The following is a 26948-nucleotide window of genomic DNA, read 5'->3' as shown; positions in this document are numbered from 1 at the left end:
TTTAAAATTTGAAGGCGAATTTGTCGTTTTTACTTATAGAATGAAGGAATACACGTAAAAATGTAATAAGGAAGATATATCGTAGCGTAACAGGAATCCGGCAATTAGTGCATTTTGTACAAATATCATTAGAAAACTACGTGTAGATTCGATCTGACGTATTACGACGATCTTTTTGATTTGAACTGCTTACAAAGAACAGTATATAGGCCTACATGAGATGTAAATGCGTATATCAAAGGTATAGAAATCACTAAGAGCCTGTGTAAAACACGACGCGAAAAATTGAAAATATGGAGCTTCTCGAACAAGTGAAGAAATACGGGCTTCTATTGCTTAGATTGTTACTGGCCGTTTACACTGTGATGATGATGCTCATTCAAACTAGAGGTAAGCTTTAAACGTGATATTACTTTTACTGAACCTGTAGCGAACAGGACGAGTCTCGCTACAGTTAAACCTCGCCATATTCGGATATGGCCAACTCAAACATTTGACTAAAACTTAATCATTATTCTGATTTCCTAACGTATTGTCCTATCCTTAACTCGGACTTGGACCTGCTTAAGTTCGTACGGGTTAGGTGAGGTTTACTGTTGATAGAAAAATGTCAAAATCAGGGCAAGGATAAATAAACACAGTTGTCGTCCTCTGGAAGAATGCATAACCATCATGCCGTACGTTCTGGACCCATTTTCCACAAACAGCTATGAAATACTACGAGACTATGAAATACTAAGTGAATATTAACGACGCCATTGAAGAGGCTTTTATTATCGGGTTGTTCAACTATTTGAGGTTTTTTTGTAGCGAGATTTATTTTGTCAAGGCCGTTGCGTATATACTTTCTAGCTATACGGTTATACGTGAAATGTGATGTTTTAACGGTATTTTGCACGTGATATCGCCGTTTTACTCCTGATCGATAATAAACGTGCAATTAGCAACGAAGCTATACCTCGCTATCCGCTGCCTGTTTCATCTCTCCTCTAGAGCAGCAGTGAAATTTCCAAAGATAAATAATTGATTGACTCAGGCGAACGAAACAGTCAACATATGCAAAACTGTCACATGATTACGTCAGCCATTATTGTATTATTAGTTATCATAATCAAATGACATGATCGCTAATGAACGAAGAATCATCAGAAAAACAATATCATACATCTACACATTATATACCAAAGTTACACAAACATTTACAGGAAAATGCGCAGGAAACAAGTGCTGTACTATACAAATACAATTTCAAACATCAAATTATATATAATATTCAAACCCCGATTTGACATATTTCTCCATGTTTATCAATTTCCATTTACTACCTATATCAAGATTATATCGATATCAATTGCACCAATATTTGCCAAATTAAACTTCGTTCTAAGATTTCTGAATTTACTGCACATTAGGATGAAATGCAGTTCATCTTCCACACAGTTTACTACAAGGCCTTTTTACTCTACTCAGTCCCAGCATTTATCTATCATCGTATACGTTGGTGTGGTATGAATTTGAAAAAAATATAACCAACAGACAATTTTAAATTAACACAGGACTCGGATTTCGTGAAAGCCGTGGTAAGGTGACCACGCGTCGGGTCCTGGGAATACTCGTGCAGAAAAGTTGATGCAAAGAGGAGAAACGATACTAAAGTGTTTTTTACTTTCTTTCTTTTTTTAGCCGCCGTTCAAAGGGATCCGTCGAGTAAGCATGTCACATTGAATATGACTTTATTGAATTTGATCGGCATTTTCATCACTTTAGATTCGCAAAAACTCATTCCGAATTCTTCTCAACCATTTCAGGTAATATTCGTGTGTACGGCCAAAACGAGACGCCTTGCGTCGACTCAACGTGGAGTTACAGCAACCAAACTGGCATGTGCTACAAAACTTTGAAACCGCAGGCTATCTGGGAAGGTGCTGAGGCGGCTTGTAAAGCTTTGGACAACGGCGATGCGAAACATCAACCATTTCAATTAGCCATTGTCGATAATTGGGAGAAGTCGTTCTTTTTGAACTACTATTTATGGTCGAATATGAACAGTTTTTGGATAGGCGCCACCGACACACTAAACGGTTAGTACACCACGTGTTACGATCTTTCGAAAAAAACACGGAGCTGATTGAAAGAATGAATCCAGGTTGAACGATGATATCTGATGCATGTCATAATGATATTGTCATGAACGATACACTAAGAGCATCATACAGCTCGAACTGTATACTTAGTGAAAATAACTGGTACAGGCGTTCTTAATTCAATGGGGGCGACATGAATATTCATTAGAAGAGTTTAGATATCAGTTTCAAAAGTTTGTAACACTCAAATGTATAAACTATTGCAAATTTGTTGATTAAATCGATAAAGCCGGCCACATCTTGAACGTAATATACAATACATTTGTTTTTTGTAGAGGGGGATATTGTTTGGCTGAATAATAAGTCGTTGTCGTATACGGTTTGGTACGAGGACGCGACTCGTGGCACCATCACCGGTAACTCCCCGACACATCAGTGCTTATCTATGACCAAAAATATTCTGAATTTCAATCAAAGATACCTCTCAGAAAACCAATGGAAAATGGACGACTGCGCTCTGAAAAAAACCCCGCTCTGCGAGCACCGAGGTTGGTAATATGTGATACTAATAATAGCCTGAGACAGTATTCTTTACGAGTCCGTTTAGAACAAGGATCTCAAGCATCCATTTGAATCATCATCCACCTTATTGATAAACTATTTGACATAAACGAACGTTTCTGGTCCGGGCCGACTGTTGTTACTGGGGCCAAATGAGCCCGTGCCTGCTTGGCCCAGCCAAAAACGTCGGACCAGGCCCGAGCCAAATTCTAGTATGGGTATAATCGTTGCGTGTGAATTGAAACTGGCCCCGGAAGTGAATCACTGTGTCACAGCATTGTTTTAGTATGGTGAGTGGTTTGCGGTGTATGGTCCAAATTTCGGGTCTGATCCGGGCCAAATTGTCTCCGTTGACGCAGCTTCGAGCATGGGCGCGATAAATTCTAACAGCGAACGCACTGCTTTATTTTTTCAGCGATTCAATGTCCTCTAGCTCCGGACAACTTTCGGCGAATCGAGCCGGCTACGCCGAAACATTACACTTACCTGACGACACCGTATAAATGTAAACCCGGTTACGAGCCCATCAACTACACCGCGTTGAGGCTGGAACCGACTACTACGACCACGACCACCACGACAACACTAGCTCCGTCGACGACCACGGCCGTGAACGCCACACAACCACCAACCACGCCCCCTAGAGAGCCCCAGGAGAATATCGGCGAAAGATTCAATCTGACCTGCGATCTCATCGGTAGAGAAGGCGTTTGGTCGAACAAGTCGGAATTAGGCGATTGCAAACGTAAGTCGTTTAGATTGAAGTCACGAATGTTAAATTTCTATTTCGGAAAATCATTTCTTGCTACTACGGCCTACAATAACACTGCGATTTATGTAATACCGTGCACGCACGCGTAGCAGGGAAACACGGAAACAGCAAACATGTTTCGGAGCGTTTCACTGGCTCATGTGCATTTACGAGAAACGACAAACATCGTGTCGAGAACAATGTTTCCGAAATCAAACATGTTTGTCTGTGTTTCCCTGTGCCAGTGTCTATTGGTCGTTTCTTTTTTTCGCAGCTCTTCACTGTCCGCCTGTAGTGATATTAGGCAATGCTACCGTGAACGACACCAATACGGAATGGCCAACATCCATCGAATACACGTGTATAAATCCGGGCTACCATCTGAGCGGGGATAACGAGACTGTACAGATTCTTACGTGTGGAGATGACGGCTATTGGGCGCCGAAACTCAGACAATGCGACCGTAAGTATCCAAAACTGTACAGTGAAACCTCGTTACAACGAACTTTCAGCTAGGGCTCGGTTTATAACTGGTATTAACTTTAACCCGGGGTTAACTCGATTCACTTAATACAATGCCAGTAAGTAAAACTGGCCATCAGCGTGTATAATGAATATTTATTATCAAAATTCATATGGTCTTAATGAATGTTTGGTATCTATCGATATCAGATATACATTTCACTTTAAACAATTAGTCAGAATGGCCGAGCGGTCTAAGGCGCCAGACTCAAGGTTCAAGCCTTGCCTGACATACAGGCTAGAGTATTCTGGTCCACGAATGTGGGCGTGGGTTCGAATCCCACTTCTGACATTTCTTTTTCCCGGCGCGCCCACATTTTTTAAACATAGATATGGGAGTAAATGTAAACATCTATCATTTTTCCACTGCCACGTCATCTTTTTACATCAAACAAATGTACAACTATACATTTGTTGGGTTCGTTTAGTACCGGTAAATATCAGGACTTAACGGCGTCATTCATGTGTGTAGGCAATAAATAGACAATATACGGGTATCATTATCAAAAACCACCTTCAAAGGGATTTAATTTTTTAACTTTTTTCCAAATTCCCCAACCCCGATCACTAATTAATATGAATTCAATTTTTTAAGAAAAAAATAACCTTATAATTTCTTCCCCTCCCAAATTATTTCAAGTCCATCAAATCCGTTATCCGTTATCAGTGAAAGAAAACGCCCTTTAGAGAGATCTTTTTTATTTTCAATAATTTGTTCGCACATCTATTTGCTTTGATTTTGTAGCCGTACCGTGTCCGAATTTCCCGCCGATCGAAAACGCGACGCTGAGTGCTAATAGCACGACGTATCGCGGTTCTATAGTGGCGCAGTGTATCGAGGGTTACATGTTCCCGGACGGAAATATACGTAAGTGGATCGGCTGCATCGACGACCAATTGAACCGTTTCATCGGACGTTGGAACGAGTCGTTATACAATCTGAAATCCTGTGAACGTAAGTATGTATGGTAGTCTTAAACCAGGGGTGGATCTGGTGGTATTTTCGGACTCCTGGCTGCCTTTCCATTTAGGCAAACATCAAAGCAGTACAGAGATTATCTTTTGAATATCAAGACAAAGATCGTCTTCTAAACATCAAGACAGAGGTCATCCTTAAAATATCAAGCCAAAGATCGTCTTCTAAACATCGAGACAAAGATCATCCTCTAAACATCAAGACAGAGATCATCCTTTAAACATCAAGACAGAGATCATCCTTTAAACATCAAGACAGAGATCATCCTTTAAACATCAAGACAAAGATCGTCCTCTAAACATCAAGACACAGATCATCCTTTAAACATCAAAACAGAGATCATCCTTTAAACATCAACACAGAGATCATCCTTTAAACATCAACACAGAGATCATCCTTTAAACATCAAGACAAAGATCGTCTTCTAAACATCGAGACACAGATCATCCTTTAAACATCAAGACAGAGATCATCCATTAAACATCAAGACAAAGATCATCCTTTAAACATCAAGACAAAGATCGTCCTTTAAACATGTTCTAAGCGTTTGTATGAAGATTTTTTTCTTCTTTACATTTTCCAGCTCTTCATTGCCCTAAACGCGAACTACCGGAATTGATGACATGGACCGACAATGTTAACAGCACCGTTTACCAAACCGAAATCGAGTACACCTGCATCGAAAATTACGAGTTTCCAGACAGTTCAACTTCGATAAAGATACGCTGTACACTCGAGGCGCACTGGAGCTCGAAATTACCAGTTTGTTCTAGTACGTTTTCGTTTTACAATTCCTTATCGTTTTGTAAACTCTTTACTTGTAACGGTTTACCATGGAACCATATAAATCGTTATCATTTGATCAATTCGCATCAAATACTTATAAATATATAGCATTTTTTCCGCGTATAGCCTCGGAGAAAATTTACTTCTACGTGACAGCGAGATGAAATTATGATTACTGTATTAAATATTGATGAATCGTTGATGATAGGGAGCAGAGGTAGATCCAGAGGAACCTGTGAGACATGGACATGTTCATCAAATATTTTGGCTGCTCGTTTCCATTTTCAAAGATGATTTTTGCATTCCAGTGCGGGACTAAACCTAATATTGCCTTTTTGGACATCAAAGTGCCCTTTTGGGCTGTAACAAGTTTTTCAAAACTGGCTTCTGGATCCAACCCTGTGGAGAAGAATAGATTTGTGAACAAAGTGTCTAACTTTCTAAAGAATTCCGTTTCAGAGATTAAGCCCAGTTTGGTGGAACGCGACGGCCAAAAATACAAACCGCCCGAACGCGAAGCCGACAACGCCCAATACATCGGCGTTGTGTCTTTCGCTTTGTGTTTACTGCTTTTGCTAGTAATAATTCTACTCGATCTGCCCACAATTGCTAAAGATATCCGCCGCCTGCGCCATAACCTTCGATACATAAAACGCCTCGCGCAGAAACGCGCCCAGTAAGCCGATTGGCCGTGAGTTCAATGACGTCATGACTGTGCGCTCTCTTAAATGTGTCGGCTGAACGAATTCAAATTCAAACGCATCTCTGTTCATGATTATATCTTCGGTGAAATGGTAACTTTTGAATTTGAATTCATTCGGCCAGCTACCTCCCCTCCCCGCATATCACACCCGCCTTGGCTTCAAACACAGATGGCTACAACATATTTCTCTCGACACGATCGATTTGTGATGTTGAAATATCTCGGCCCTTAGATTTTCTTTATAGTTACTTTCATTAGGTGGAGGTGACCTTTAGTTTTCGGTGATGGTTGTCCCCTTCCCCCTCTATTCGTTCGCTTTGCGGCCGCACACAGCTGAAAACTCCTACATGTAGAAACAGAACAAAATTAACCATTAACTTACGTTCATGCATTTTGTTATGAAAATAACTAATTCTGGTAGAATAGCCCGCGTACATTCTGACGTGGAGATTAGATAATCAGTTTAAAACCCACTATATACAAGATGTTAAAGATTCTAAATTCATGTCGGGTCTTTTGTGATTTCAATTTGTGATTAATGAAATTCGCTTTTAATCTTTTAAATCTTGTATATGGTGAGTATTAAACTGGTTAACTCTGGTTTTCCAGATTCAGGACTATGACACCAAAATAATATCATTTCAAAAACAATAATTCTATAAATCTCGAAAAGTGGTTGACTTGACGAACATTTTTTTAGATCTCCAGTGTGTTTAACAAATTGTCCTATTTTTGTACATTGAAGACTCTAAAGCCCGACGCACACGACGCCGGAAAACAAGGAAACAGGAGACAGAATTACGTTTCCTCGTGTTTCCCTGTCTTGTGCAAGAAACGATAAGCAGGGTTTCGGAAAACGATCTTTCCGAGATTGAACATCTTTGATTCGGTGATCGAACATCTTTGATTTCCCAAGCGTCGTGTGCGGTGGCCTTCAATGTTACTCCCGTAACAAAAAGCTGCTTCTCTTTCACTAACAACTAACGAGGGAAGAAACCTCTTAATCCGCTTAACCTTGTGGGGTAAGGGTTTTTAGAGACACGAGCACTAATGGTATATTCCCATAGCTTATCCGTAAACAACAATATGTTTACTAACAACATTAGACGGTTTTTTCTGTGATTAAACACGTTTTTTGTCGACACACAGAAACAACAGAGGTTAATTCCAATATAGTTGGTCTCGTATGAGAACGCTTGCGTCGGATTCCGTGGCACCAATACATTCTCTGCGGGCGCGTATCCGAGGCAATCAACTCCAGCAGGGCCCAGTTTCACAAAAAAAGTTTAACTCTTAAATCGATTTAGGCCTTAATCCTTTTTGTGAAACTGGGCCCTGGGCCCAGGGTGAGCAGAGTCTACTGTATGCTCTCCAGCAATATTTGATAAATCTTTTTGGGTTGATTTCGTGAAAATACAAACCCGACCTGAAACATTAAACCTGAATTTCTGTTTGTCGACGGGAACGCAATACATACTAACAAATATTATATACATTTTACACGTAAGTCAGTATCTTTCAAGTAAGTAAAATTAGAATATGTCGAAGACTTGATTTTTCTATAAAGAAATCTATATCATTTCATTAAGAATTCATCTTAAACTAAGCAAAACAAAAACATTGAGACACAACAGAATTGAATTATCAATACCTACAAAAATAAGAGATCTTGCATTTCCATTTCTAACTTGGATATTACATTTAAAAATGTTTTTTTAGATAACTTCTATAGTAAAGGATAACTTATGAAATTTTGAATGTAAATTTGTTTTTGCTTTCAGAAAAGGAAAAGCCGCTTGCGAAAAACCCCGGTCAGAAATACGACCCGCCGAAAACTGAAGCTCCAAGCGGCGAAACGATCGGTACAGTCGCCATCACTTTGATCGTGATAATGGTGTGTTTGATAATTCTGCTCGATCTGGCGACGATTGCTCGAGATTTCAAATTACTCAAATCGAACCTTAAACATATGAAAAAACGATTTTCCGGCAGTAGTAAATAGCGATGCCAAATTGTGAAGACGTATTTGTTGATATCCGGTCCATTTTATAAACTCTCATGAATTAAAGGTTATTGTGAATTCGAATTGATTCAGAACACATTTAATTCCGTCCCCACCACAAACGTCCGTCACCGCATCCAAGCATCAATCTTGTGATCTACGGCCAGTTCCGCGAGATTTCACCCGGTTCAACGTTGATTCTATGGTTGAACTTAAGAAGATGGGTCTCAGAATATAAGTCTGGATTGTGTGGAACCGGGACAGTGAAGGACTCTTTCCCGGCTCGGAATGAGCATGTATCAGGGATCGCTTACTTGTGATGTTATAGATATTGAAAACGTCACTACTTTCATATCGGAAAAAGGGATCCGTTTTTCCATGGTCTAGTGACCAGAAAGCTTAACCTATAAACCATTGTTTGCGGCGGCACTGAACCGCCATTCAACTACATTTCCTTTAAACAATCGCGCACAAGACAGTGACGTTGGAACGTCTCTAGCGTTATCGATGGTGATTTGCCAAACGAGTATGGTCAGATTACAAAATTCCGAGGTTCTTTCATTGTATTGACCGCCAATACGTCATCGGAATTCATCATCGTCATCGGACGTGGAAACAACCGCAAGGCTGCACGATGTCTGTATATGTACGTGGCTACAATCTGCTTAAAATTGTCCGTTAACAATCATATATAACCGTTATTACTACCGAGTTCTTTTATACTTCTTATATCATCTTAAGTCAATATTATATGTATTTAATCAATCAGGGCTCGTCTGAGATATTGTACGGGTTTAAATGCACTAATCTATTAACATTACTGCAAAATCCAAATCCACAGTAGTGTAGTTAGAGGGCTATCCTTGATTCGAGAGGGTTTGATTGCCTCCCGCTGAAGCTCACGCCAACACAAACCCTTCATCGGTCTATTACATTATTTGGACGGACAGGTTGCGGCGGCCACCAGTCTCACGACAGCCATCTCGTGATATGGATTTACCCATTACAATTAAAGAAGTTCAAACAGCTGTAAACAATGTTTAAACGTTAAAAATTAGTCCTAGCTATAACTTCATGCCTTGTTACTCCTAGCTTTACCTAGGAACGTCCATATTAAGAATTTCGTTTCTTGATTTTTTCACCACACGATGTTCTGGTGATTATGAATTGTCTGTAATGATGTTGCTGTTGTCGTATCACGTTGAAACTCAAATAAAGTCTCTTATTTTATCATTCTTCCGTGGACAGTGTACACAGGGGTCGTAGGCAGGATTTTAAAATATATACTGGGCCTGGCATCTCTAGATACGGTAACTACGATTCAAAAAGCCGCCGTTTTGTATTGACAATCTAGACTGGGGTTTACCAATAGCGGTCCAGTACCACAGTTCTGAGTTAAGATTTAACTCAGAGTTAACTCATTCAAAATGAACTAATTTTAACTCAGAGTTAACTCTAACTCACAACTGCGGAACTGGGTCCTGATTCGGGCCATTTAGTAGTCTCGACTATGACTATTCCAAGATACGGAAACTCTGATAACTAGAACAAACGATTGATATTCAAACACTGCTGCTGCTTTTTATCGTTTTATAAAACATAATTTTACAATATCATTATTTAAATGTATGTAAGCCACGGATTATAATCCGTTATATTTCAATCACAATGTCAGAGCACGTAAGTATGAAATACATATCATTAATTTACCGAAACAAAGTTCGGACAAATCATACATTTATACTGCCGTAATAGTTACCAGTTGATGGGATGTTCTGAGACACTGACTACACTCCCAGCACTTGGACTGGTCACCTTTAAATGACAACCAGTCCAAACATAAGGAATTTCAAACCGTAAAGCAAATGATATAAATCTGCTACCCATATGTCAATGCCAGTTTAGAGTTCATTTTTAATTGAAAATGAACTACAAACACCGGACATTAGACATAATATCAGCGCTCATTCAAAAACTGTTCGTCGATTGTGTTCAGAAATTCACCTGCGATATTTCGAGTTGAAAATGAACGAAAAACACCGGATATCAGACATTCCATCGGAGCACATTTTCAAAACCTGATCGTCACTTAAAGACATCACACCCAAAATAGGTAAATATCTGAATCAATGTTACCAGGCTGTAAATTGATTAATAATTAAATCAATTATAATTATGCTAATAGCTTTCGTTAAGTACTTCTACAGGCAGTTAATTAATATGCGAATCATTCACAACACGTCATCATGAATATTCATCAGTAATCTCATAATGAAAATTAAAACATTAATTTACACTTGGAACTGAAGTTGCCGGTCACTTTTTACAAATATACGTAGATTTTCCTAAAGCGTAAGCGTATTTCATTAGGAATAACTAAATACATAGCATTTAAATGATGATTCGTAAATAAATATCGAATAAATATCTAACAAACACTTTAATTATTCATAACAGTTCGTAGCAGACAGCTATTTTTCCTAGCACAGCGGAACCTCATTAGGATGTGAACGATTTATTGGTTATAACAAACCTAGAATTTTGTCACGAACAGGATAATTTCAATAACTTCCTACTAGATACAACAAACGGTTTATAACGAACAGATTTTTCAGTGCCCTGAAGTTCAGTGAAACGAGGTTCCACTGAAGCAATTAAGAAGGAATGCATCACAGTTTATGAGGATGAGGAAATTTCTCGTGCACTTAACGATGAAAATATCAATTTCAGAATCAGTTCGGTTCTTAAGTCCTAACGGCGGTACCGGGTCCAAACCGGGTCCGTAAGCAAAATTTGGTTACGTCACAACCCTCTCGTTAAGACGATCTCACATATTACAACTAACCGAATATCTTTTCCCAAAATAAGAGGTTTCATCCGAGATTAATGAACTATGATTTACTAGCGGTCTACTGGCCTAAGTTGCAGTCACAAATTAAGTTATAAATGGAACAGGGGCGGATCTAGGGTCTGATTCAGGGAGGGGTGCACCCCCAAAGTAGGGCGTATCGTATAATTAAAAGGACTCCCCAAAGAAAGCTTGTCAGAAAACATTAAGTCATTTTGGATATACAGAGAACGAGCTTATGAATTTAAACTTTTTTAGGACTCAATTCAATATTTTAAATTTTATGTGAAATTTCAGGGAAATTTTCAGGGGGAGGGGGTGCACACCCCCTGTACCCACCTTCATAAGCTTTGACTGTGCAACAACTGGCCCTTTGAATTCGTTGTAGTGAATTCCACAGTAAAACCAGTCACTGTTAAGATTACGTAGTCCACGATTTTAGCCTGGTTGCTAAAATCTCAGTCGAAAAGTTTATCAAAAATTAACACATTTCCATAAAATGCTACTGTCACTTTTACCTTTTCAGTGCTCAGTAATCGTTACTCTCTAGTGCTGGAAATAATTTGAAAATATTGAATAATTCCACCCCAGTGCGTTGTATTAAGGAGCGTCTATGCCGCACTGCGGTGTACTAGCAAAGTTCATCACCAATTTGTACACCGCATTGTGGCGTAGATGCAGAGTGGGTCAATTACAGCACTAACTGGTAGAACAGCAGGCCGTACAGTCAAAATCCGTTACAATGCAGTCGTCCTTCTTAATGCCAGCGCTCACTAAATAGTGAAATCAGAAACAAAACCAATACATCGTCGGCATACTCCTTAAGATCTGCATTGACTTTAAAACAGACTTTGACTGCATTACATACAATCCCCCGACAAGAAGTTTGCGAATGATCGTATCATTTTTAAATAAACCACAACCGACGACGTATACCGGTACTCGGTGGCGATTATCAATTTCATCTATTTTCGCGAGTGATTTGACGCGAGCGATATCCTCCTCTCCTCACTCTCGGCGGTGGTGCGGACCGTGGCTTTCGATGATAATAAGTCCACGTGATGTTCATTTTATCGAAACACGTAACATTTAAATTAACTATGCAGCGGCCGGTTGTCAGAAGTCCGACCACAGCACGACTTTCTTTTGTTTATCACAACTGAGTATCATACTACCTGCCGGATGCCAGTTCACCGACATTACTGAGTGACTGAAATGAGAGACGAAACAATGTATAGACTTACGGGTTGTGACGTAACCAAATTTTGCTTGAATATCAAAGTTGAAAATTAACTGCAAATGAGCCGATTCTGTATCGTGATAAATCAATTTTCTGAGGAGTAATAGATTGAAATTATTGAAATTCCCAAGTGCTAATGGGTTAAGTCATTCACACCGGAATACCCAAATTAAAAATCTCGCGCAGCATACAGAATTTCCGCCATTTTGGTTAATGAGGGATTCCCCCTCTGGTACTACCCATGATCAATAGTGTCTATGACGCGTTGCGTACGGGATTCCATGAATTCCCTAACATAATTTATGATAATATTGTTTACTTGTATTTTGATTGGTTAAAATCACGTGTAGTTCAAACGTAGGCAGTGTTTACATCTGTGGCGTCATAAAAGCCGCTCTCAGCGGCTTTGCATATGCAACGGTAAATACCGGCGAGCCGCTGACAGCGGCTTAACGTATTCATTGAGTTTGAAGTCTCGACTATGAAGCTAGTCCCGGATTTATACACCATGAAATCTTTTGACTTCGAAGTCGCTCCTGAAACAAACTCACCTATGTTCTTTGAGGACTTTTTCGATTTTTCCCGAGCGCGCGTTCCAGATGAAAACCGAACCGTCGCTGGAACCACATACGACGTATTCACCGTCCGGACTGAACGCGGCGCGAGTCCAATCACAGCCAACCTGTCGAATAAACACAACCATCGTTATTACGTTATTTCAATTTCAGTTTTTGCTACAGTAGAGTCCATTTGGCTCAGATCTTGTGAGACCGATAAATTTTCTCTGAGGCAAGAAACAAATTCCGGGCCTCCAATTGGAGCGAGGATGCCTCATCATCGTAAGAATTCGAGTTTGAAATAAACGCTTTCTCTTGAGCGACCGATAATCCAAAAGGCGATTGGCTGGGTGGCTAGCGAAGATTATTGCGTATCATTTTGCCTGACATTCTGCAGATTTTTGTTACAGTTAACGCACTGCGGTGTAAATGCACCGAATGGTTCAAGTAAAGAGAGGCAAGGATTCAAACCCGTGAAATCAGGATTGACTAAACACCATCGGAAAATTTTCATTATCAAATTTCGAGAATAACGCAATCACCAAATGGAACAACATATGCAATAAATACCTGCTAACATTTCTAAATACAAATACTTTTGACAAATATGATTTAAAAAGCAAAGTCCCTATAATCTTTCAACCATACAACGATACTGATCTAGTCCATACATCAACAACTATGATAGAACTTCTGAACTACCCGATTACCAATTTTACTAATAGTGAAGTATCTACCTTTTTAGATTATTTTTGCACATGTTAAGTATATTATGTCTTAAATAGATCACATACTGGTATTACTATATGAATAATATTACTTTTCTAATGTCTCTCATACTGTACATGTTGTTGTATATATCGTGTTTTTCCAGCTCAATGAGCGTTGTACTCTTCGGTACGAAATAAACAAACAAATTAAAATTAAAACGAAGACTGAATGAAAATGTAACTTACGTGAAATCCGTCAGCCGACAACGTTCCCGATGTTTGATTCATGCGTAAATCGATCAATTTGATCGTCTCATCGCGAGAACAACTCAATAAATACTGCTTATCTACGATTAATTCAATGATATATTGATTAGCGAATGTGGCTTCATCACATATTTACCCGGGCGGTATACAGCTGCTTAATCCATACTTTAGTCTGATCGGTGCTATTCGAAATGCCCCTCACAGGTTGGGAGCTGTAAATAATAGGTTTCTATTCTATTTTTCAAATGATATCTATCCAAAAAGAAAATTTTCAGAAAATTGTCTTGGAAGTCTCACATCGGTGGTATATCTATGGTCTAAATATTCTAAGAAATCTATTGAAATCAGTAGCTTTAAGCTGAGAACCACCAAGACTGAGGGGCTGTTACAGGCTAATGAGACGGTTCCACGCTGCAGGTTGAGAGGCTGTTCCAGGATGAGGGCCTGGCAAAGGAGGTATTTGAGGCTAAGGCCGAGGGAGCGATTCTAGATTAGAGAATAAACACTAATCCGATTTAAACATTCTACACCTACCTGGAGACAGATCCAAAGATGTCACACGTCCTTGAAGAGATATTTCATTCGTGCTGTGTTCTGATCGTGTATCCCAGAATCGAATACGTTTATCGAAATGTCCGCTGATAATCGTCGTTCCTCCGTCGGCCGTCACTAAATCATTGCAACTCGAGCCGGCGAATATCGTTTTAGTGCCTGACAAAAAATAAATTGAAACGTCTGTCAATTAGTAAGCCAAGTTGCACAGTCCCGATCCCACAGTCAAAATGTGGTTCTTTACCATAATAAAGGTCTTAAGTTTGGGTATAAAATCAAAATCAGTTTAGACTGGTCTTCGATCGTTAAATTGATGTTAGAACCCAATGACCAGATTAAACCCATTTTGGTTCTATAAAAGTTAGGCTATAGAGCTAAAATGAGCTTACACTGGTCTTAAAGTTCTTACATTAGCTATAGAACCAAAATAAGCTTAGACTGGTCTTTAAGTTGTTAGATTGGTTATAGAACCAAAATAAGCTTAGACTGGTCTTCAAGTTGTTAAATTAGCTATCGAACCAAAATAAGCCTGGACTGGTCTTCAAGTTGTTAGATTGGTTATAGAACCAAAATAAGCTTAGACTGGTCTTCAAGTTGTTAAATTAGCTATAGAACCAAAATAAGCCTGGACTGGTCTTCAAGTTGTTAGATTGGTTATAGAACCAAAATAAGCTTAGACTGGTCTTCAAGTTGTTAAATTAGCTATAGAACCAAAATAAGCCTGGACTGGTCTTCAAGTTGTTAGATTGGTTACTTACATGCCCTACTGTGTAAATCCCATATTTTCAACGTTCGATCGTGACTACCTGAGACAACTTTAGTCGCGCAGTCGAGGAACCTCGCTGCTAACACTTTACCGCTGTGACCGGTAAGAGTGTGCTGAAAAACAAAACGAATGCCATCAGTATCAAACAGTCAATCGAACATTCAAACCAACGATATCGATATATTCACCCGTAATCTCTGATCTGATATCGTCCAAACTCGACTAGCGAAGTCGTTGGAAGCGCCTAATACTAGATTTTCCTGAAACAGATTGTTTGAATATTCGTACACTACACAAGGCTTCACACTGTGCGAGATTTTTGCTCGAAAATCAATTAATAAATGAACTACAAACACCGAATATTTGACATCTGCACATTTTGAAAAAGACTGTCATGATTTTGCACTACAATGGTGAATGTGTGAAGAGGAGTGATCAAGGCTGTCGATTGATGCCTGCATTAATATCGCCGAATAATTTAACTGAATGACATTTAACTGGCGTACATACATCAGGATCAAATTCCAAACACATCACAGCCGCATTACTACCACTTAGAATTCCTTTCGAGCTGATTTTACCTGAAAAGACAAAGCAAATTCCCTACTAGAGCCCTATACCCCTTACATACTGGCTATTGAATATGATCGTTTGCACAAAATCTAAAGCACAGTAGTGCACTTGGCCTAACATTAGCGTCAGCAGGGCCGTAGATAAATATTTCACTGAGTTAAGAATCAGATCAGATAGACGCAATATGGCAGTATGTTTAAACGCCGCACCATGGGGTAGACCTAAAGCAGTACATCAGTTATACACCGCACCATGAGGTAGACACAATATAGCAGTACATCTATCGCTGCACTGCTGAGTAGAGGCAAATATAACTGGGACATTCGTGATACTCTGCACTTCAAAATTATCAAATATTCTCCAACAACATAGGTTGGAAATCTTCCAACAAGGGCTCGGTTACTGTGATTTTCATTTTCCTCATATGCAACAGATATTTACCGCTGTTGACTTCCCAAAGTTTCAGTTTGCGATCAGCGCCACCAGTGGCAAAATACCGACCGGAGGGGGTCCATCGAATGTCGTTAATCTCACCGTCATGAGCATCCTGGAAAATATTATTCAAAGTTAACACATCAGTTTAAAGAGACACCTTAGGGGATCGTTCGTAAAGAACAAATGCATCCACGCGACAAGTCGGCCTTTCTCCCGGGAAACTTGTACATAGTACTACAATTGTATACATCTGCAATATGTTTATTTCAACTAGAATTATCTAAATATGGAAATTGTTACTTCAAAATCCGAGATTTTTTAAGCACACCTAACGACCGTCTGAATTTTCAAACATATTTTGGTGGAACTCTCATGCAACCAGCTGCTAGTTGAGTGATCGAAATGTACTTACAATTTTATGTATTGCACGCGCTGGTATAGTCACACACGGAATAGGAAAATTAAAATCAAGTCTCCTGAAATATGACAATCACATGTATTCTCATACCACACTTTTGCAGAATGTGAGGGGTTACTGAGGGGTTTGACCACTAGCCTGGATTCTAAATACAATCATCAGACTTACCCTTCATTTATATGAACAGGTTCTTTAGCGGCGTCTGCCAATTCTTTCTTCAGTTGATCTTGTCGTTTACTGTTCAGAAAGGAAGCAGAGAAAAACAAATTAGACGAAAAGAACGATGTTTCACGAAAAGCAACACGTTGATTCAGTGAAAATGGGACGGAACTTGGCAATTTTAAAGCCTGACTCAGTTTGTAGCATTAATTGGTAATGACAATCTCAACCGGGAACTACTTCATATTGAACTCAAGAGAAATCTATTGCTAGAATTGAAGAGAAATTACAACACTGAAACACCATGCAACCTGGCAATAAAACACACAGGGCACCATTTTTGGGAACTGCGTGGAGTGAAGTGGGCAGTAATCCATATCAAAATTCCTGCTCATGTTTATAGCCGCTGCTATAGTTTATGCAATGATTGACTACCAAACCAAATTTCAATGTCCATTCTCGACGTTGACCTTTAAATAGTGAGTTATTGGTTCTTACCGAACTGTGCGTTCGTTCTCTTCGTTCAGTTTATCGGCGTCCTTCGCTTTCTGATCCATCCACCGCATTACGAGTTCGGCGTTCTCGTTTTGTACTCGGCGATATTTCTCTTCAAGCGCGCTGAATGCCAACTGCAGCGCTTGCTGTTCATCTTTCAAGATCTAGTTTAGCGTAAACGAGTTTTAACAATGTACATCGGTATATAAACATAATGCAAGTGCGTGAATGGTTAGAGCGCTACGACCATGGAATGCAAGGTCAGTCGGTTCGAATCCTGTACAGGCACTTATCCTCTTGTCTCTCTTTACCCAGGAGCAAATGGGCTCCTGGCTTATAGATGAGGTGCTTAGTATCAGTTAAAGGACCTTAAAGGAATGCTATAAACCATGAGCTCAGGTGTTACATTTCCAAGTTTTATGATAAGGCTTATATCAAGAATGAACGCATTTGAAGTGTATTGAATAGGATTCTTGCAATGTGTAAATGACAATTATAGTTATCATTTTTAAAAGACGCGTTCATCGTATTGTTACCTGATTCGAATCTTGTAAATCTAATATTGACTGTTCCAGATTGTTTATAGCCCCTCGAAGGGCTTGATTGTGACTTTCAGCGTCAGATAACCTGGAATAGAATAATAAAGGCAAAATAAACTAAAATTGCGCAATTATAGGGAGAAAAGTCAGGAATCAGACTTGCTCAAACTTTGCTTAAAGTTAACAATCAGATGCCATGATAACAATGCATTTTCAATTCTTACTATTTCCACTGGTTAACTTTAACTTCAGGGATGAAAATGGCCCATATTGAAAAAGTTGGAAAATATTTTCAAAAAAAAAGAATTTTTTTGGGGAACAAAAATCAGTAACTTTTAGCCAAAAAACTTACTTCCTTTTGGTCAAAATGTTAATAGTTTGGGCCTGAATTAAGAGCCGCTTTTTGAATGAGACGCCATATAGGTTTCTCCGACTCCACAGTTGTGCTAACAACTACCGAAAACCGTCTTAAGGAGCACTCCTAACTACGGAGAGCTCCGATGTGACGCCCACGATTTAGGTGATTGAAGCAATTGAGGTGATTTACACTGTTCTCAGGAATAAAGAAAATGTTAGAAAAGGTCGGAGATCCGTCTATGGTCGGAAGATTTTCATCCCTGCAACTTACTTCAGAGCAACTGGTCCTAGCACTTTTCCTGCTAAAAAGTATCAAGTATTTGCAATACTGTCTTCTGATTTAATCTCATTCATTTTGCGAGTCCTCTCAACTGATAAAACCCCGTCCCCGGTATGGCCCTACCTAGATAGCTGAATCTCTTTACACCTACCTAGATTCTGTAGCTTGTAGCTGCTTTTCTTTCTCTTGCAACGCGTTATTCAGATCAATAATCTGTTGTGAATTTTCACCTTTTTTCCGATGAAGTTCGGTGAGTTCTTCTTGTAGTTTGTACAGTTTTTGTTCCAACCCTTGCAGTTGCACGCCGCCCTTACCTCCACCCCTGAAAATAAATCATTTCTTACATTGAAGTCGATATCTCAGTGTAAATAGAAAATATCTATAGGGAGTCAGAAGGTTAGAAAGACCTATTTTCATCGACAGGCTCAATTTTTTCTCAGAATTCCTCGTATTTAGAATTTTAATTAAGTCTCATTCGATTGGAGAAAATGAAAGCCTCATTCGAAGTATTAGGCCTATCACCTGATAGAAGATTCTGAAGTTTTGACTTAACCCTTTCAGTGCGCCTACACCGCAGTGCGGTGTATGAATCGGTGATGGATTTTGCTAGTACACCGCAGTGCGGTGTATTGATGTAATTAGTTTTTATCTCTATTGAAAGATGGCAGCACCTGTCAAACATAGTGAAGTATTAGTTACTAACGATACACCGCGCTGCTGTGTAGACGCACTTTAGTGGTAATCCCGTTATTCAACACACTAGGGCGGAATTTTTCAAAATTTTCAAATTATCTCCAGCACTATAGGGTTAAAATGTTTTGAAAATGGCTCATTCCATAATTTCAGTTGAAACGTCAAAATCTTCTATAGGCTAAGTAAAACGCGTATAGTGGTTTTTTTCTTACATACCCTGCTTCTAATTTCAGCTGTAATTCTAAGTTTTCGTGTTTGAATTTTTCAGCTTCGAGACTGAGCTGGATGCTTTTTGATTTCAGCGATTCGACGCTTTCAAACATCTTGTTGTCTGGAGAAAAATAAAAGAAAGCTGATCGTATTAAATTCAGTTTTGAATATATTCTAATAATGAGCGCCCCTCCACAGTCCCTACAGATCAGTCATTCCTCAATATCAGGAGTTTTAACGAGATCCCTACAGATCAGTCATTGCTGGATATGAGGAGTTTTAACAGGGTCCCTACAGATCAGTCATTCCTGGATATAAGCAGTTTTAACAGCGTCCCTACAGATCAGTCATTCCTCAATATCAGGGGTTTTAATGGGATCCCTACAGACCAGTCATTCCTGGATATAAGGAGTTTTAACAGGGTCCCTACAGATCAGTCATTCCTGGATATAAGGAGTTTTAACAGGATTCCTACAGATCAGTCATTCCTGGATATAAAGAGTTTTAACAGGGTCCCTACAGACCAGTCATTCCTGGATATAAGGAGTTTTAACAGGATCCCTTCAGACCAGTCATTCCTGGATATAAGGAGTTTTAACAGGATCCCTACAGATCAGTCACTCCTGGGTAAAGGAGTTTTATAAGGGTCTCTACAGATCAGTCATTCCTGGATATAAGAAGTTTTAACAGGATCCCTACAGATCAGTCACTCCTGGGTAAAGGAGTTTTAACAGGGTCCCTACAGATCAGTCATTCCTGGATATAAGCAGTTTTAACAGGGTCCCTACAGATCAGTCATTCCTGGATATAAGCAGTTTTAACAGCGTCCCTACAGATCAGTCATTCCTCAATATCAGGGGTTTTAATGGGATCCCTACAGACCAGTCATTCCTGGATATAAGGAGTTTTAACAGGGTCCCTACAGATCAGTCATTCCTGGATATAAGGAGTTTTAACAGGATTCCTACAGATCAGTCATTCCTGGATATAAAGAGTTTTAACAGGGTCCCTACAGACCAGTTATTCCTGGATATAAGGAGTTTTAACAGGATCCCTTCAGACCAGTCATTCCTGGATATAAGGAGTTTTAACAGGATCCCTACAGATCAGTCATTCCTGGATGTAAGGAGTTTTAACAGGGTCCCTACAGACCAGTCATTCCTGGATATAAGGAGTTTTAACAGGATCCCTTCAGACCAGTCATTCCTGGATATAAGGAGTTTTAACAGGGTCCCTACAGATCAGTCATTCCTCAATATCAGGAGTTTTAACAGGATCCCTACAGACCAGTCATTCCTGGATATAAGCAGTTTTCAAGGAGAATATTTCAAATTTCGAGGAAAGGTCACTTTCCAACTACTAAGTCTCCTCCTATCGATACTGTTTATCTCCGTAAACCAGTAATTCAGTGGTTTTGTCAACAAATCTTGATTCCACACACTTTACATGGATCTAAATCCAAATATGGCCCGCATTATTTTATTGTAGCAATTGAATTTTACGTCAAGCGGAAAACGAACAGACTATTATTGGAATTGCCTAGTTTTGACAGATATGTTGTTACTCGATTCGAAGGCGTTTTATTCCTCAATCAGGTCTCGTATCAACACGAGTCATTTATATATAAACACGTACGGGTGTTGATGATCGCCGAGAACGAATGCGTCTCTTTTTTGTTTCGTTGTTGGACGCTTTTCAGCAGTTTATTTCTCCAATCCGACGATAAATCTCTGAAATCATCGGTCGCCATTTTGATGCTATTGCTGAGTATCGAAAGAAACGATTGAAATCAATTCAATGATAAGTTGTAGCCGAATTATAGATTGACAGCATCTCCAAGTACTCTCTGATATCCGCGTGAAGTGAGTTCTCTTTAAAGCCGGCCTAAGTTGCCGAAAGTTACTGTTCTGTATGAAGTATGAATCAATCTTTAAATCGTAAATTTTAGGGCGTTTTGTAATCGAAATCAACTAAATAGCTATAAAAGAAAGGAAAATCAAATTTTATTTTGGCAGTTGAGTCTGAGATGTCGTCCGTGGCTCAAGGAATCGACAAGATACCCGATGCTCTTGGTTATTTGGTTCTGAATGAAGATGGAGCTGTTCTTAGTGTGAGTTTTTTAATGGCAATAGGCTATTGTAAGTCCAAGCCATACCCCTGTCCCGTGCGTTTGGGGGTGCCTGCATTGGGATCACACCTCCCAGCAAGTTCCACTTATTTTTGTCAAAGAAAATGCATTAGATTTTACATTAACGTTTTAGTTACTTTTTTTTAATAAAATGTTCATTTACTTTGGCTGTAAATGTTTCTCTTATGACTGACAATTACAATATCTTTCCTTAATACAATTTCAGTCCGGCGGGGAACTGGAAAATGATGAAGCTAAAGCCGACATATTCCTGAGTCTGATTCAAAAGGCTGGTAAAATTCAGATGCCCGACAAGAGAAATACATTTAAATCATTATCGGGTCAGTATTCAGAGATATATATATATTTCTTCAACATGACTCTGAATTGAAGTGTTTGTCACTGAAGCCTTCAATCTAATCTTAGAATAGTTGAAATTGAAGTCTTAACTCGAATTATCACCTCGCTTCAAACAAGACACTTATGTCTCTTATGTCCTCGTAGTTAGGACCACCATTATATGTCAACGACTTATCCAAATGACTTAGTAAATCTAATTACCCGTGCAAATTGGCAATCAAAATAGAGATGACTTTTAAGTGCAATGACTTTGAAAAGATTTGTCAGGGGCATGAATGATGGGATGGATTCTCATGTAAATTCAGAAGAATTAGAGCGATTTCGTTTATACATTTCAGTGATTTATGAAGACTTCATGTACGTAATAACAGCAGTCGCCGGCAAAGTATGCATCTGTAAACGTAAATATATACCAACCGAACCAATCAGCGCATGAATTCAATATTTCGCAACCAGACATTCCTACGCGGTACTTTTCATTGTGTTATCGCGCGAGTGATCATCGGCATGGATGATATCTAACAGCGTTTTGACGAGCATCTGATTTTTGTGATCAACTAAAGAAACTCTGATTTCTGCGATCAACTAGAGCATTTGATTTCCAAGATGGTGGCGTGTTAGTAGTTGACGGATCTGCAGGGCTGCTGACACCTCTGTTATCGATAATAAGATAAAGGAGTTTTTCGAGGGACACTATTGAATAATGAAAGAATCCAAATGGATGACTAATCAATGGTATACCCCTCAGTAACATCTTTCACATTTCTGCGGCCAATCATAAAAACTGATGTAAACTCTTATCACAGGGGTCAACTCAATTCATTTAAAGTTGAACCCTGGGTCTAAAACAAGCCTAGCGGGTTAATTCAATTGAAAATGAATTGAATCAGCCTCTGACTTGCAGTGTGTCTACACCGCAGTGTGGACTACTCATAGGTCGTCCGGGAAATCGATCGCAAAATTCAAATGCTTATAAAAATGACTCTAGTCATGTGATGTACATGCAAATAACATGTGGAAGCTTTTCACAGAAGATTATTATTATTATTATGAATATGTATTGGATGAATGTATGAAATTAATTCTACTTGTAAAGAAATACTTATCTTGAAATTATTCTATAACCCTTTATTACGTAAAATAAAATGATTTATGATTATTATCGAGTAAATTGACTATTGATTTGTAGTGCACGTACAGATATATGGTGGTTTCATTAGTCTAATGCTCTTATCAACCGGCTGCCTGGATAATACACCCCTTCAAACAATGATACCTTTTCACCATTCTTCCAATTCATGATTCTATGAGCAATGTTTTGGATGAATGATCATTCAATCAGAAATGAATAATCTACTCTAATGTATTGATGAGCCAGTGAGGATTTTGCTAGAAAAATAGAATAAAGTTACCTAACAATATGGAAAGTAATATTATATAAAATTTAGTATCAGGATTAGGATTCTTAGTATCATAGTTTATTAGAATTAGGCGCCACATTGGTCCGTATCGTACGTAATAAGGAAATATATATTACTAGAGTAAATGCTGCGCACTATTTTAGTTCACAGAAGTTCCGCTATCGTTATTCATAGGGGCAGCACTGAACGGTTCAGATCTATCGCAGTCTCGACATTCTACTGTGGCATGTGAAGAATACCGATATTTGAAGAAACATTTCGTTAAGCACTCAACCATTAGTTGGTTTGGAATAGACAATTGTATGAACATTTAAGCTTTGTCTAAGGGGAAACTGCTTTTTAAATTGATGTTCAAGCAACTTTTAATAGAACTCTTTGCTCAGCGAATGTATTAGCATCCGGTAAAGCGGTTGACTCACCTACCACAGAAAGAATTGCAAGAAAATTAATTTTTATTCCCGAAGATTTTCTGTTAACACTTTCCTAGAATCTTACTGGAGCAATAAATTTCACCCCAGTGGTGATGATGCGTGTTTAGTGTTTGATTATTTGATCAACGAACACAATGATAGATATATTTCAGATTACTTGTGATAAAAACTAGGTTCCCTCCTTCAGGCTCCTCAAATCCTCCACCCATTGTGAGATCTCAATTATATCAACGACGTCAACGACCAAGTCAAAATTTAAAAAAATGTTCTTTATTGAATGAAATCCTTGTAGAATTTTGTGATTTTACTTGAAAACATTTTTACGCAAGATTTTTCGAATAACGCTCAAATTGTACGAGAATATTCGATCATTGTTTTTCATTTTCACGCCCGGAATTTAAAAACGGCTCCATGAGCTTAATCTTCCGGTCTCTCGGGAGGCGGTCCGCAAGGTTGTAACATTTTCTCCATCAACGTGAATTTGATGCGCGCTTTCGTTTCGTTTTCTGCCAAAGCGAAATAGTTGATCAGATCAAAATGTCCGAGGTACGACGCGTTGCTATCCCGATGCTGATTGGTCAGCCATTCCCATTTTGTAGTGTCGGCGTGGCCCGTTCCTGGTAGAGAGAAGATAACAGAGTGAGAGTGATACACACGACCAGCAACCATTTAGTGGACTGGAAGAAAGATCTCGCTAATCAATTCTATCAACATGGTCCCAAAACATCAGTCATTTTTAATTTAGATATAAGGAGTTTTTTAAGGAGAACACTTCAAATTTCAAGGAAGTATCTGTACCACTTTCATATCACAATTACTTGTAGACTCCTCTCTAGTCTATCCTAAATAAATCGATACTTTTGATATGATACTGTTCATCTTGGTAAACCGTTTATTCAGTGGTTTCATAAGCAAGTCTTTTTACCTTTACACTGACCTCGGTAACCGCTTAATATGGTCAAAAAACAGTTATGATTTAGACGTGGTCCACTTAAAACTACTATGCACTCTTTGTTATTAACATAAGGATCAATAAAGTTTTAATTGAATTGATTCAAGTTGTTGAATTTAACTTACCTATATACTTGGATTGTAAATGTTCCAACTGGCTGTGAATATTGTATCGGTCACCCATGATCGTTCCCTATTCAAATATCTATTCGTTTCATGTGGTAACAATCCAAAAACTGCTCATCGACCACAGTTTCTGAGATGGTGCTATTGAGCCGGTTCTCTCTTCGCTAAACCAAGAGATTGAAAGCCTGATTTGGTTGATGGCTAGTGACGTCACAAGTTCCAAGCAGTTCGAACCCCACAAATTCTATTTCATGGCCACGTTGCCGCCGTTTTTTCTAAATCAGTAAATTATGATAGGAATTTTAAAATTGAGTTTCAGGGTTAAATACTTTTACTAATTAGTAGTGTTTGTTTGCGGTTTGCGGCCTCCAACCGCCTCCACTGTAACACAATTCTTTTTTCAATACATTTAGCAGGGCTCGGCGGCTATATGAGATATCCCAGAGAAGATCGCGTGAATTGGTAAAGACTTGGAAACAATTGTTATTCATACTGAATCATACAGCAGATTTTCATACAGAAATATTCACGAATTTCTCGTCCCAGTAAAAGATATATGTAAAAATTAACAACATAATTACTCAATTCGAACATAGTGAAAATATCTATGAGGAATTCAGTCTGTTCTGGTGAGATTGGTAAAAATACAGTAATAGCGGTTGGAAGTGTAAATATTGCAAATACTAGTGAAACTGTTACAAGCATCATTGTTGTACGTTTTGATTTTGCAGTTTTCTGATCGGACAAAACATCTTTTGAACCTGTGAATAACTGAATTATTATAACAGAATTTGATGTGATAATGGCCGTCAAAGGCAGAATAAAAGCATACGTGACAAATGTGATAAAAAGTGACGATTGGTCGGATAATTTATTGTAGCATCCCATAACAAACTGGTCGGAAAACTTCAATAGTATTGCTGGGCGAACAACTGTTACTAATACACTTATTACGAAAATGCAAAAAATGGCGCATCGGGCGAATGTAGGTGTACATATCAAACGAGATGTGAACGGGAAGAGCACAACTGCCGCACGTTCTAGAGATATAGCTACGATTAACCAAGCACTACACGCTCCCATAGAATCCATCAGAGAATCATATATTTGACAACTGATCAGCGAATTCATCATGAATATCGGGCCAGTTTTAAGATGCAAGAGAACAAACTGTAAAACAGGCATTAATGTATAGCTGATACAGTACAAAGAATCGCTGACTGATAAAACGATCAAATAGTTAGCGTAAGATAGACACCGGAATTTGCGACTTATCATTATCAGAAAAGTAGCCGAATTTCCGAAGGCTCCTAACAGGAACCAGATAAGCAGAATGACCAATAAAACGGTACGGTGGATACCAGACTTTCTTTCCACATATAGGAGGAGAATGTAACTGATATAAGGTCTTGCAATTTGCGTCTGAGTAAAATTCATGATTCCGCGAGAAACATCGGAGTTTGGCTTTCGGTATCTTAGACATCAATTCTAGGAATGCGAAGTGACTGCACAAGGTGTGGCCGTGCGTGCGCGCGCAACAAATGCTGACAAAATAACTTACCGTGAATGAAATCCATATATATATATAACGATGATTTATGGCAGCAGCTATTCATGAGACAAATTATTTCACAATGTGAGGAGTCTAACACAATTTACTCATATTTGTAAAAATTTTATTGTGTTAAAGATGATTATAGATATACATTCACTATAACTCACTGAAATGATGCTAAATCAAAATTTGAATAAATTGAGTTTGAAAAAGCACCGGAGAACTAAAGCGCATTGCATTGTTACATATCATATGTATATATATTTAGTATTAGTAGTTTTTTTTTGCGAAATTCACATATATATCCAGGGATATATTTTACAGCTATGGTATAGAAAACGCCTTTTCTGCGTCCGATACTTGATAGCGATTCCAATGAAATTATCTATTAGGAATTCGGTCTGTTCTGGCCTGATTGGTAAAAATACAGCATTGTGTTAGGGAGTGTGAAGATTGCGAAACTGTTACAAGCATTATCGTACGTTGTACGTT

At 38.7% G+C, this 26948-nt stretch overlaps 4 protein-coding genes and 1 non-coding gene across 6 annotated transcripts; 3 read left to right on the top strand and 2 right to left on the bottom strand.

Moving 5' to 3' along the window:
• Positions 1-293: 293 nt before the first annotated feature.
• Positions 294-8385, top strand: LOC141910553 (CUB and sushi domain-containing protein 3-like). Its single transcript, XM_074801246.1, has 10 exons — positions 294-390; positions 1684-1707; positions 1809-1937; positions 3061-3390; positions 3671-3859; positions 4664-4873; positions 5478-5666; positions 6140-6356; positions 7533-7543; positions 8165-8385. Exons 1-10 carry the CDS (start codon positions 294-296, stop codon positions 8383-8385), a joined length of 1617 nt encoding a protein of 538 aa, XP_074657347.1.
• Positions 4094-4210, top strand: Trnal-caa (transfer RNA leucine (anticodon CAA)). Its single transcript has 2 exons — positions 4094-4131; positions 4165-4210. It is a non-coding gene; the product is annotated as a tRNA-Leu (tRNA).
• Positions 8386-9946: 1561 nt separating the features above from the next.
• LOC141910789 (autophagy-related protein 16-1-like) lies at positions 9947-21229 on the bottom strand. Its single transcript, XM_074801592.1, has 15 exons — positions 21120-21229; positions 19491-19605; positions 18733-18903; positions 17942-18032; positions 17409-17569; positions 16920-16988; positions 16746-16809; positions 16340-16445; positions 15836-15906; positions 15514-15585; positions 15318-15438; positions 14542-14718; positions 13987-14087; positions 13025-13155; positions 9947-12443 (listed from the first exon to the last, which is right to left on the bottom strand). Exons 2-15 carry the CDS (start codon positions 19595-19597, stop codon positions 12350-12352), a joined length of 1536 nt encoding a protein of 511 aa, XP_074657693.1. The 5' UTR covers positions 19598-19605; positions 21120-21229; the 3' UTR covers positions 9947-12349.
• On the top strand, positions 21222-23117 carry LOC141910790 (ragulator complex protein LAMTOR4-like). Of its 2 annotated transcripts, none has more exons than XM_074801593.1 (4): positions 21222-21346; positions 21500-21594; positions 21839-21953; positions 22311-23117. In XM_074801593.1, exons 2-4 carry the CDS (start codon positions 21511-21513, stop codon positions 22406-22408), a joined length of 297 nt encoding a protein of 98 aa, XP_074657694.1. In that variant the 5' UTR covers positions 21222-21346; positions 21500-21510; the 3' UTR covers positions 22409-23117. The 2 variants fall into 2 exon arrangements, with proteins under 2 accessions (XP_074657694.1, XP_074657695.1); XM_074801594.1 differs by having other exon boundaries at positions 21433-21594.
• Positions 23118-24072: 955 nt separating this feature from the next.
• On the bottom strand, positions 24073-25089 carry LOC141911057 (splicing factor 3B subunit 5). Its single transcript, XM_074802017.1, has 2 exons — positions 24902-25089; positions 24073-24441 (listed from the first exon to the last, which is right to left on the bottom strand). The coding sequence occupies exons 1-2, from the start codon at positions 24957-24959 to the stop codon at positions 24242-24244; spliced, it is 258 nt and encodes an 85-aa protein (XP_074658118.1). The 5' UTR covers positions 24960-25089; the 3' UTR covers positions 24073-24241.
• Between the last annotated feature and the right edge of the window lie 1859 nt (positions 25090-26948).

The sequence above is a fragment of the Tubulanus polymorphus genome, chromosome 9 (assembly GCF_964204645.1).
Source record: "Tubulanus polymorphus chromosome 9, tnTubPoly1.2, whole genome shotgun sequence".
In the NCBI taxonomy this organism is placed as follows: domain Eukaryota; kingdom Metazoa; phylum Nemertea; class Palaeonemertea; order Tubulaniformes; family Tubulanidae; genus Tubulanus; species Tubulanus polymorphus.
The sequence above is the reverse complement of the archived record's forward strand: the minus strand, read 5'-3'. Positions and strand labels throughout refer to the sequence as shown.